Source organism: Chelonoidis abingdonii, chromosome 11 (genome assembly GCF_003597395.2).
Source record: "Chelonoidis abingdonii isolate Lonesome George chromosome 11, CheloAbing_2.0, whole genome shotgun sequence".
Lineage (NCBI taxonomy): Eukaryota > Metazoa > Chordata > Testudines > Testudinidae > Chelonoidis > Chelonoidis abingdonii.
In genome coordinates, this window is record NC_133779.1 from 20,194,943 (window position 1) to 20,206,435 (window position 11,493).

At 57.9% G+C, this 11,493-nt stretch overlaps 1 protein-coding gene across 1 annotated transcript; it reads left to right on the forward strand.

Moving 5' to 3' along the window:
- The first annotated feature begins 267 nt into the window (after positions 1 to 267).
- FAM50A (family with sequence similarity 50 member A) lies at positions 268 to 4,257 on the forward strand. Its single transcript, XM_075070804.1, has 14 exons — positions 268 to 539; positions 794 to 878; positions 1,158 to 1,257; positions 1,594 to 1,739; positions 1,907 to 1,920; positions 2,095 to 2,163; positions 2,437 to 2,503; positions 2,764 to 2,825; positions 2,915 to 2,991; positions 3,138 to 3,192; positions 3,647 to 3,695; positions 3,790 to 3,860; positions 3,951 to 4,061; positions 4,169 to 4,257. Exons 1-14 carry the CDS (start codon positions 429 to 431, stop codon positions 4,175 to 4,177), a joined length of 1,026 nt encoding a protein of 341 aa, XP_074926905.1. The 5' UTR covers positions 268 to 428; the 3' UTR covers positions 4,178 to 4,257.
- The last annotated feature ends 7,236 nt before the right edge of the window (positions 4,258 to 11,493 follow it).

An 11,493-nucleotide genomic window follows, 5' to 3' on the forward strand; every position in this document is an offset into this window, starting at 1 on the left:
ACCCACGGTGCTGGATTTCAGTTCTGCTTCCACCGCGTCGTAATGAGCTGAGAACTTCTTATCGATGTTCGACTTCATGATGTTCTCCTGCCGAGGGACTTGGGCGTGAGGAACTGAGGGGCAGCTCTGCCCAACATGTCCTGCCTCCTCCCCCAGGGCTCTGCATTTCTCCGGTCCTGCCCCCAGCGCTCCATCCCCCTCGGGACCCCCCCAGCTCCATCGGGACCCCTCCAGCTCCCCCGCCGGGACCCTCAGCTCCATCCCCCTCGGGACCCCCCCAGGACCCCCAGTGGCCTCCCTGCCTTGCTCTCCATATCCAGGGCCCAGCCAGGCACAGGGCCTCTGACTCCCCCTGACATCCCCTCCACTGACCCTTCCTAGGGTCCTGCTGGGCACCTCCCAGGCCGTGGTCCCCCCAGCCCCCGACCATGGCGCAGTACAAGGGGGCGGCCAGCGAGGCCGGGCGGGCCCTGCAGCTGATGAAGAAGCGGGAGCGGCAGCGGGAGCACATGGAGCAGATGAGGCAGCGCATCGCGGAGGTGGAGGGCTCGGGGACCCTGGCGGCTGAGGGGGGGCAGCATCCAGAGCTACTGGGGCAGTGCTGAGGCAGGGGAGGAGGAGGAATGGGGACCTCTGGAGGGGGGGACAGATGGCAACCCCATGGAAGGGGGGTAGATCCTCTGGGGGGCTGCAGCTGGGGGCAGGACCGGAGAAATGCAGAGCCCTGGGGGAGGAGGCAGGACATGTTGGGCAGAGCTGCCCCTCAGTTCCTCACGCCCAAGTCCCTCGGCAGGAGAACATCATGAAGTCGAACATCGATAAGAAGTTCTCAGCTCATTACGACGCGGTGGAAGCAGAACTGAAATCCAGCACCGTGGGTGAGTCTGAGCAGGGGCCCAGGAGTCTGGGCTCCTCTCCCCCCACCCTCAAAAAAAACACAACTAGATCCTCCCTCCCCTCCCAGAGCTGGGAGAGAACCCAGGAGTCCTGGCTCCCAGCCCCCCTGCTCTGATCCACCAGCCCCCACTCCCCTCCCAGAGCTGGGAGAGAACCCAGAACTCCTGGATCCCAGCCCCTCTTGCTCCAGCCACTAGTTCCTGCTCCCTTTCCGGTGCTGGGAGAGAACTCAGGCATCCTGACACACCCCTCTTCCCCAGGTCTGGTGACCCTGAATGACATGAAGGCCAAGCAGGAGGCGCTGGTGAAGGAGCGGGAGAAGCAGCTGGCCAAGAAGGAGCAGTCCAAGGAGCTGCAGCTGTGAGTGGGGTTTGGGGGTGCCTCTGACTGCTGGGCTCCCCTGCTAACCTGGGGAGGGGATCTGCAGGGGGGATCATTGTGTGTCTTCTCAGATGGAGGGGGCCCTTTTTAGGGGTATTTCCTGGGGGCGTGGCTCCTCAGGCTTCTGTTCCTCTCTCCAAGGTGGGGTCCCCATGTCTGGGGGCCCTGTTGAGGGGCTGATCCCTCTGTGTGTGGGGCACTGATCCCTGTCATTGGATGCTGATCCCCCCCCCCCACACACACACTGGGTGCTATCCCACCCCCCTGCCAAGTGTGACCCCCTCCGCCCCCGGGGGGGGGGCCTGCCCTCCGCAGGAAGCTGGAGCGGCTGCGGGAGCGGGAGCGGAAGCAGGAGCAGAAACGGAAGATCTCCAGCCTGTCCTTCACCTTGGACGAGGAGGAGGAGGAGGAGGAGGATGAAGAGCAGCTGGAGGAGGAAGAGCTGGAGCTGGAGAAAGAGGGTGGGTGGGGGAGTGTGGGAGCTGGCGGAGGAGCCCAGGGTGGGGTGGGGAGGGAAGGCTGGGCTGTAGGGGGAGCTGTGGGGCCAGGCTGCTGGGGGGATGTGGAGGGGAGTGGAGAGAGGAAAGGCCTGCATGTAGGGGACTGTGGGGCCAGGCTAGCTGGTGAGGAAAAAAGAAGGATGTGGTATGGGGAGGGGGGGCAGGGATGTGCCCATCGAGGAGAGTTGGGGGGGGGCGGGCGGTGCCTGGTGGCAGTGTGAGGCTGGGGTAAGCCTCAGGAGTGGGTCCAACGTGGGGACTGGATGGGGGGCTGGGCCGGTCTCATTCCCATTCTTCCCCCAGAGCTGCCCCCAAGAAGCGCAAACTGGGAAGAATGCCCAGATGCGTCGTGATACCAGCTTCCTGGCCGGATCGGGAACCTTTGGCGAGGTACTAAGACCTCCCCTCCCCCCACCTCGGCTATTCCGCTTCCCCCCCCCAGCCGGGATCATGGGGTACTGCCCTGCCCCCTCCCAGACTGCGACATACGGTCCCCTCCCTGCCCCCCAGCTGGGACCATGCGGTGAACATCATAGACTGATCTCAACTGCCCTGCCCTGCCCTCCCTCCAAGCCGGGACCCCAGGTAACCCGGGAATCAGGCCCTCCCTGACTCAGCTGTGCGTGTGTGTGTGTGTGTCATGTCCCCCCCACCCCAGGAGGAGGAGAACCGCCTGCGTGAGGAGCTGCGCCAGGAGTGGGAGGCCAAGCAGGAGAAGATCAAGAGTATGTGGCCTGGGGAACTGCCTGCCACTGGGTCCTATGGGGATGCCGGCGGCTGGGCCTGGTGGGGAGATGGGATGGGAGCTGGAGCCATTGGTGGGTTCGAGGGGCGGAGGGAGGAGGATTTCAGCTGTCAGGTGGTATTGGGGAGGGAGGTTGTAGCCGAAGGGGTTGGACAGGTTCTGGGGGGTGTTCAGGGCAGGTGGGGAGGCAGGACTGTCCCCTTCCCCCATTGATCCATGCCTGCCTCCCCTCCCTGCCAGGTGAGGAGATTGAAATCACCTTCAGCTATTGGGATGGCTCCGGCCACCGGCGCACGGTCAAGGTGAGTGTGTGTGGGGGGGAGGAGGATCGGGGCTGGGGGGAGTGGAATGGGGAAGGGACGTCCCAGCCCTCATCTTCCCCTCTGCCCAGATGAAGAAGGGAAACACCATGCAGCAGTTCCTGCAGAAAGCCCTCGAGATCCTGCGCAAGGACTTCAGCGAGCTCAGGTGGGGGCAGGGCAGTGGGCCGGGGGTGCATACTGGGGAGGTGGTTTGAGGCTGGCGTTTGGGGGCAGGGACGTGTCAGAGGAGCTGGGGATGGGGGGTGTGTGTCTCTCCCTCCTCATTCTAACAACTGCCCCCCCCCCCCCCAGGTCAGCTGGGGTGGAGCAGCTCATGTACATCAAGGAGGATCTGATCATCCCCCACGTAAGTGGCTGGTCCCACCCCCACTCCCCATCCCAGGAGCTGTGCAGTGGCCATGACACCCAGGCCCTGCTCCTCAGAGGGTCAGTCTCTCTCCCAGGTCCACCCTTGGCATGGTCAGCTTCCTGCAGTGGGCGGGGGGGGGTTAAAAAAGGGGGGAGCCTGTTCCCCTCCCAGCTGGAGTGTGGCAGATGGGGTTATTAGCTTGTTAGCACAGAAATCCAGGGCTCCCCCTTGCAAGCCCCAAACCAGGAGATTGACATTCCCCACCCCCCCTCCTGTTGCAGGGGTCAGGCTGCAGAGTGTTGGCTGGCACAGCCGGTCCATCAGTGTCATGCCTGCCTCGGGGGGGTCACTGTGCTGAGTAACACTTAGGGAAACTGAGGCACACACAGAGTAGTCAGAGCAAACATGCAAGGGATGTGGAATTTTAACTTTCCCCCTCTCTCTCCGCCAGCATCACAGCTTCTACGACTTCATCGTGACTAAAGCAAGAGGGAAAAGTGGTGAGTGACACCCCCTCCCCCAATCTCAGTCCTAGGGGGGCAGATCTGTCACATTTGGGCCCATAACAGAACTAACCTCTCCCCAACTCCCCAGGGCCGCTCTTCAACTTTGATGTTCATGAGGATGTGAGACTCCTGAGTGATGCCACAGTGGAGAAGGATGAGGTGAGTGTGTGTCCCTGAGAGGGAACAGGCCCTGTGTCCTCAGTGCTGTGGGGAGGGCTGGCCCCACTGAGCTCTCTCTCCCTTCTGCAGTCCCATGCTGGCAAGGTCGTCCTGCGCAGCTGGTACGAGAAGAACAAGCACATCTTCCCGGCCAGCCGCTGGGAGCCCTACGATCCTGAGAAGAAGTGGGACAAGTACACAGTGAGTGGGGGAACTGCTGAGTATGGGTTAGTGCATGGCGAAGATGGGAGGAGGCGGCTCCAGCAGTGCTGCCTTCCCCCCTCATAATTCTCTCTCTGTCTTCCCAGATCCGATGAGAGATGGATTCCTGCCTGTAGAGCACCTGATGGTCATCATATCTCTCAGCCTGGTGTTGAAATAAACTCTCCTCTGCTCACCCTGTCTGTGATTGTCTTGTGTTGGGGAAAATGTTTGAGCCCATTGTGATGGGTTTGGTCAATAGCTCATTCTGAAATTAATAGGTATCTAGAGGATGGAGATGGATGGCAGGAGAGAGATCACTTGATCATTGCCTGTTAGCTTTACTCTCTCTGGGGCACTGGGCTGGATGGACCTTTGGTCTGACCTGGTACAATATTCTTATCACCGTCAAACGGAGCAGTTAACACAATTTGTTACCGAAATATTGGGTTTGCCTAGCTGAGAGCTAATTACACACTTACCTTATTTTTTTTTTGCCCCCCCCCCCCCTCCCCCCTTGAAGATTGAAGAAATTCTGATAAATTGGATTTAGAAAACTTTGTATCAATATGTTCTTACCCCTTAAGATAGTTATAGTTTAAAGTGAAAGAAACATGTGCCTTTTTGCTAGAGTAGAATAAAGTCCCCCCCCACTCCTAATCAAAATTGCCCCATTGACTTGAATGATTTGATGCTTGGAAGACACCACTCCAGACAGCTACGCAACGACACTCTCTTTAACTGGGACAACATCTAGGGAAAAGCAGCACAATTGCTGTAAGTTAAAGGGAACTGCCATAAATACGATGGTTCTTTCCCATCAGACGCAATCAATCCAAGATGGGCAGAAGTTGCTAATCAGCAGCAAAGGACAGTTGTTTTGTTCTAATTAAGCTAGAATGATATACATTAAAAAACAGCATTTTTTTTGATTGCAAGCACAATCCGGCCCGCCCCCCACTTTAGCAGAATTTCTTTGCATAGCTATTTTTGTGCAACTTTTTGGACACACCAACCGCCACCCATGCTGGGAGGGGAGCTTTGTAGTGTGCTATGGCCACAGATAAAATAACATCTAGGGGGTTCTTTAAATAGAGGCTAAGACTATTACCTTTTGACTTGGTGTGTCAGAGCCACTTATATATTTTACTGCTGGGTAACCTACCATGTGGTCTTGGCACCTTTAATGGGAGCTATTTAAGCATCCTAGGCCATGGTAGCATTTATTTACTGGGCCAGCAGGAAAAATGAGGGAGTTTATTTTTTTTTTGGATAAAGAATACTTGTCCCTTTGCAGAGGAAAAGAGAGAGTGCAAAGTTAGGCTACTGTGTCCATGCGCAGTACTTCACTCCTCCCCCCCCAGCAAGGGGGGTGGTCAGTCAGTTTTCACAATTTTGTTCAGGAAGCCATTGATTCACTACTTGTTCCTTGGGTGAAGCCATGGCTCTGCCGTCACTTGCTGCAAGTGCCTCCAGGACACGCACATTAGCTTGGGACCTTCTCTGAGTGTGAGTCTCTGCCCCATAGTAACCTGATTTCACCGTCACCCCCCCTTATGCATTATGCAATTCCTGGGTTTGCCCATAACCTGTCCTGATACGCACGACCCCAACCCAAGACACCCCCGCTGATACCCCACAACCCAGCCCCCCCACCTGCATAAACGCCCTCCCCTCGCGCGGATACCGCACAACCCCAGCCCCTCCCCGCCCAACCAGCCCCCCGGCGGATACCCACACACCCCGCCCCCCAATTAACCTAGCCCCCCGGGTACCCACAGCCCCAGCCCCCCCCTCCATCCCAATAACCAGCCCCCCCGCGGATTACCCCACAACCCCAGCCCTGCCCCACTCCCACATAACCAGCCCCCCGCGATACCCCAACAACCCCAGCCCTCCCCCCCATAACCAGCCCCCCCGCGATTTACCCCAAACCCCAGCCCCTCCCCCATAACCGAGCCCCCGCTAGTACCCCAACGAACCCCAGCCTCCTCCCCCCCCATAAACCAGCCCCCCGGATACCCACAACCCCGATCCCCCCCATAACCGAGGCCCCCCGCGGATACCCCACAGCCCCAACACCGCACACCCCAGCCCCCCTACTGCATAACCTTCCCCCCCCAGCGGCGGCAGCGAAGCCCCCCGGACGCCTGGGTCCCGCCGGGCCCCTCCTCCGTGCTCCGGAGGCAGCAGCCCTCGGCTTTATTCCCCAGCCGCGCCGCGCCATTGGCCGCCTCCCGGCCCCGCCCACGCAGCGCCGGCCAATGGGAGCGCCCCCGCTGCTCCCCACTGCGCATGCGCGGCTCGGGCCGCTTGGTGCAGAGGCCACTAGGCGGCAGCAGCGAGCGCCGGGGGCGGGGCTGAGGTAGGCTCACTGTGATAGGGGGCAGGTCTGGCCCCGCCCCCAGGTTGTCTCTGCAGCACCGTAATTCCTAGGCCGGGGGGTGTCAGGACCCCCCCCCCATCCTGCCACTGCCCTTAGAGTCCACTGAAACCAGCATGAGGTCAAGGGGGGGGGGGGGGACATGCACAGTTCACTATTGCTCCCCCCCGTCACCCAACACACTATTGTCGGGGAGTCAGGGCAGTTTGTGCATTTCAAGCTAAAGGATGGAAAACTCCCCTATCACATCCCCAGCTTCAAGCACTTTCACCAGGGTGGCAGCATCCCGACAGCTTGGAGGTGATATCTGCCACTCAGGTGCATGGATCATAAACATGCAAGAGGGGCTGGTTTAGGGCCTCAGTCCTGGCTCTTTAAGCAATGGAATTTCCCTGGCTGGCGCTGACAGAGGTGGAGGTTACAGGTCTGATCACAGCTTTGCAGCAAGAGGAGGAAAAATTATATATATAACTAATGGAATAAAGGGGAGATAACAGATATAATTAGGAACTGTGAAATGTAGAAAATTGATGAGGGAAGCAAAGGAGACCAGGAGAACTCTATGGCTAGCAGAGATGTCGATGCAGAAACGGCAGAAGTGTCCAATTAATATTTCTGTCCTGTTTAAGAAAAATACATGAGGCAGCCATAGCATATAATGAAACATTTTCCATTCTATAACTTCAGAAACATTTTTAAAATCAGCAGGTCCACATAACCAAGAGTTTTAAAAGAGCTGGCTGAGAAACTCACTGGGCCATTAATGGTGATTGTCAACAACTCTTGAAAACTGGGGAAATTCCAGAACTGTGGAGGAAAGCTAACATTGTACCAGTGTTTGAAAAGGGTAAATGGGATGACCTGGGTAAGTAAAGCCTTCCAGTCCAACATTAAATGTACTAAGTGCTTGGTCTCAGAACGTAGCTGAGAACAGGAAACCAGCCTCGAGCAAGCAGGTGCAGGCTACTGGGGTCCTGCTGATGGCGTTGTTTCTTGGCCAGGGGCTGTTTTGCTTTTTCATCAGTGAGCTGGAAGAAAACATACAACAATCACGGATGACCCAAGTACTGGGTGCTGGTAAATAACGAAGAGGACAGGCCCCAACCCAGAACAACCTGAATCAGCTGGGTGCAAGCCAGCGAGATGCATTTAAGGGGCTCTCTCGTAACAGCAGGGAGGTTATTTTACCTCAGTGTTAGGTGCTGGCGCCGAGGCTGCTGGGTCCCGGCTCTGGTTCTGGTACCCGCAGCTCCAAGAGGCCGGGGATCTGTTGGAGAGGCTCCGAGAAGAGTCGTGGAGGAATTGAAGGGTCCAAAAAAGGGCTCTCGAGGGGGCTGCTCCATTGGTTTCGGGGGGGTTGACTCGACCACCATCTGCAGATACCTGCCTGGGGAGCAAATATCGATAAAGAGCCCAGTGAGCACCACATCCAGGTCTCCCACGGCCCTGGGAGCTGACATGGGCCGAATTCAGCAGCTAACCCCAGGATTAAGTTCCCAAGGCTGTGGAGGGTTCCCATCCCTGGCCATTTTCCTGAGAGCCCAGCTCACGTCTGACCAGGAGCTCGTTCGGGGCAGGTCCCTGGCCCACGCCACGCGGCTCACACTGGGTCATCATGCTGCTTCCTGCTGGCGTCAGTAGCTATGGAAAGGGACAGGACAGCAGCCAGGGATCCTGAGGGGCCAGGCTTACGGCAGTGCTGCCAAACACCGCTCCCTGTTTGGCCCCAGCCTCCCACATGTGTTCACCCCTTGCCCAGACCCACTTTGGGGGGAACCAAGCCGATCTGGGGCATAACCCTCCCCCACTTCTCCCTGCTTCTCAGCTGAACTCTGGCCCAAGTTCCCAGCCAACCTGGCAGAGTCAAACCTCAGGGCCGCTGGGTGCGAAGCCCAACAAGCAGCTTCCTGGGGTGGTGGGGGCGGGCGGAGCCCCAGCGCCTGGCAATCCCTGAATGCACACAGCAAGCACCATCTGACAGTGGCCTGTGGGACACTTCTTGGGGCCAGGAGCTCTCGGCCACCTCCCTTTGCATGCAGAGGCCCCCGGAACATTTTGGGCTATGTTCACAAGGTGCCTGAGATGCGCAAGTCCAACATTTAGGCTCCTCTGAGGTGAACAACTGCCCCCCTCACCCCATAGTGTAACCAGTTACATGAAATATATTCCTAGTCTGACGTTGTGACAACCCACGTTCAGGCCTCAACTCCCTGCCCTCCACTGAAGTCACTAACGTTTCTCTAGCACAAGAGAACGTGAAGCGGCTCACGTTTGCTGCTCACCTTTTCTCAAACGTCTCCCCACTGCCCTGGCTGGAGTCCCGGCTCAGCACCCAGAACCAGCAGCTAGTGAAGGGTTGAACCAGCTTTCTACAGCGCTTGCCTCCTGCAGAGATGACATTTTCTTCAGTTCCATCTATTCGGCTCGTTCAGTTCAGTGATGGGCTCGGGCAAAGAGAACACGCAGACGGAGAGCTGTAAAAAAGCAGGAAACTGGCTTCCCTTTTCCGATCTATGAATAAAACGAGGTGTGAAAAGATGAAGGTACTACTTTAACATTACCAGGGGCCTGGTGACCAAACGCAGCCGGCTCGATTCACTCACCAACCATTCTGCCTTTGTTGAAGAAATTGGTTAGCTTTAAGGAGAAACAGCCTTTAAACTGAGAAACTTTGTTCAGTAAAACTACTCTCAGTGTGCTGGGTAGATGAAGAACAAACCACACATTTAAATGCTGTTTCTGTGCATTTCTCACTGAACTCAATTTCCAGCCACACGGAGCTGGACACAATCCCCAGAAGGAATCTCGGGTAGGAAACAAGAAAAGCATCGCTCAGCATTTTCTAACACCAGAAAAGGGGGGAAAATGAAGCACTGGGAGAAACCCATCGAACTGTATCATTGCCCAGAGCGAGCGTTTCATCCAGCTGGCACAATGGCTCAAGGGCTGCAGGGGTTATTGGCCACCACGAACAAAACTTGCATTCAGAAAGTGACTGAGCAGGACCTGAGAGACACCAGAGGAATCAATGATTTAAACCAGGGTTTCCTGCTTCCCCGTTAACGTTGGCAATTTTATAGATTCCTGGAGGCCAAGGGCAGACAGGACCAGTGTGATCGTAACATCAGCTGGAGAATGGCCCCCCAATTCCCGGAGCCGACCTGCCAGGGAAACCTCCAGTCTAGATTTCTGCTCTACCGGCGGCTAATCACGTCCACCGTTAACAATCTGCCCCATATTTCCCATCTCACCTATTGCGCTTGCCCAACCAAGATGGGGGCCGGTCTGGCCTGCACATTATTGGCCACATTACAGCAGTGGAGGCCAGTCTTACGGGGTGATGGTAGCCAGGACCCAGGCTTCATTACAGGATGCACGTAATTAGCAGTATTACGGTAGCTGGGACCCCACCCCCATTACCTGCTCATTATTAGCGGGCTTACGGTAGCTGAAATCAGGGCCGGGGGGAGGGTGTCCCAATGAGCTGGGCTCTGCACTGACCCACACACACATCCAGAAGAGTTCCTAGTACAAAGGTGGGCAAACTTTTTGGCCCGAGGGCCACATCTGGGTATAGAAATTATATGGTGGGCTATGAATGCTCAGGAAATTGGGTTTGGGGTGCAGGAGAGGGTGAGGGCTCCGGATGGGGGTGCTGGCTCTGGGGTGGGGCCAGAAATTAGGAGCTCAGGGTGTAGGTGGGGGCTCTGGGCTGGGGCAGGGGCACGGGAGGGAGTCATGGGTGCAGGCTCCGGGTGGCGCTTACCTCAAGCAGCTTCTGGAAGCAGCAGCATGTCCCCCCTCCGGCTCCTATGTGGAGGTGCAGCCAGGTGGCTCTGTGCACTTCCCCCTTCACAGACACCACCCCTGCAGCTCCCATTTGCCGCAGTTCCTAGTCAACGGGAGCTGTGGAGGTGGCCCTTGGGGTGGGGGCAGTGTGCAGACCCCCTGGCTGCCCCTACACCTAGGAGCCGGACACAGGACATGCTGCTGCTTCCAGGAGCCTCGGCACACGCATGCGGAGTGGCTTCCAACCCCACTCCCCAGCTGGAGCGCCAGGTCCAGATTAAACCAGCTGGAGGGCCAGATGTGGCCTGCGGGGTGTAGTTTGTCCACCCCTGTCTTAGCCTGTCCAGCCACGGGCAGGGGCGAACGACTGAGGGACAGAGAGGGGTTCGGGGAAGAGCCGGGAGAGAACCCAGGAGTCCTGGCTCCCAGCTCCTCCTGCTCTAACCCACCAGCCCCCCGCCCCTCCCAAAGCTGGGGCAAAACGCAGGGGCATGGGGCGGGGGACACACAATCTCTGCTCCTGGCCCCGCCGATGCCCCTCACAGACACCAGGTGGCAGCAGCGTCGCTCTCACAGAGCAGTCAGGCCCGACACCCCCTTCCCGGCCAGCCGCACCCCAAGGCAGAGCCGGAGCGGGGGGAAGAGGGCAGGGCGGGGCCCGGACTCCTGGGTTCCCTGATCCTTCCGAGGTATTTTCCTTTGATGATAATGTTGTAAAAACACCTTAAAAGGACAAAAAAATGTTACTTGGCGCTTCCATAGCAAGTGAGCCCCCCTGGGCACGCCCAGTGCACACTCATCCCCCGGCACACCCAGTGCATACTCTCCCCACCTTTGCACAAGCACCCTGCCTTTGCCCAGTGCACTCAGGGCATGCTCCCCCTGCCTTTGCACCATCACCCTCTGGCACGCTCAGTGCACACTCACCCTGCCTTGACACACCCACTATGCCACCTCCTTTGCAGACTTGTGCCTGCACCCACGGGTGCTCAGTCACCACCCCGCTGGTCACACTCCCATGGCTCACTCGCTCCCCCTCCCTTCCCCCAGCCGCGCAGGCTCATGCCTGGCCTGGGCCCTTGGCACATGCCCGGCCTGGCTCCAGAGCTGCATCTGCTTCCTATCAGCAGCTCTGGGGTTTTACATTTCAGCTGTTTACATGGCAGGCGGGACGGTGAATCGCAGTGCCAGCCCCCCGCCCCCCGCACGGGCCTATGATTCCCACCCAGCCGCAAACACCCCACTGTAGCCCCAGGCCGG

Excerpts from the sequence above, each read along its gene's own strand:
- FAM50A (XM_075070804.1), top strand. The coding sequence starts at position 429 with ATGGCGCAGTACAAGGGGGCGGCCAGCGAGGCCGGGCGGGCCCTGCAG. Across the intron at positions 879-1,157 it reads ACTGAAATCCAGCACCGTGG|GTCTGGTGACCCTGAATGAC; the intron begins GTGAGTCTGAGC and ends CCTCTTCCCCAG. Across the intron at positions 3,861-3,950 it reads CCACAGTGGAGAAGGATGAG|TCCCATGCTGGCAAGGTCGT; the intron begins GTGAGTGTGTGT and ends TCCCTTCTGCAG.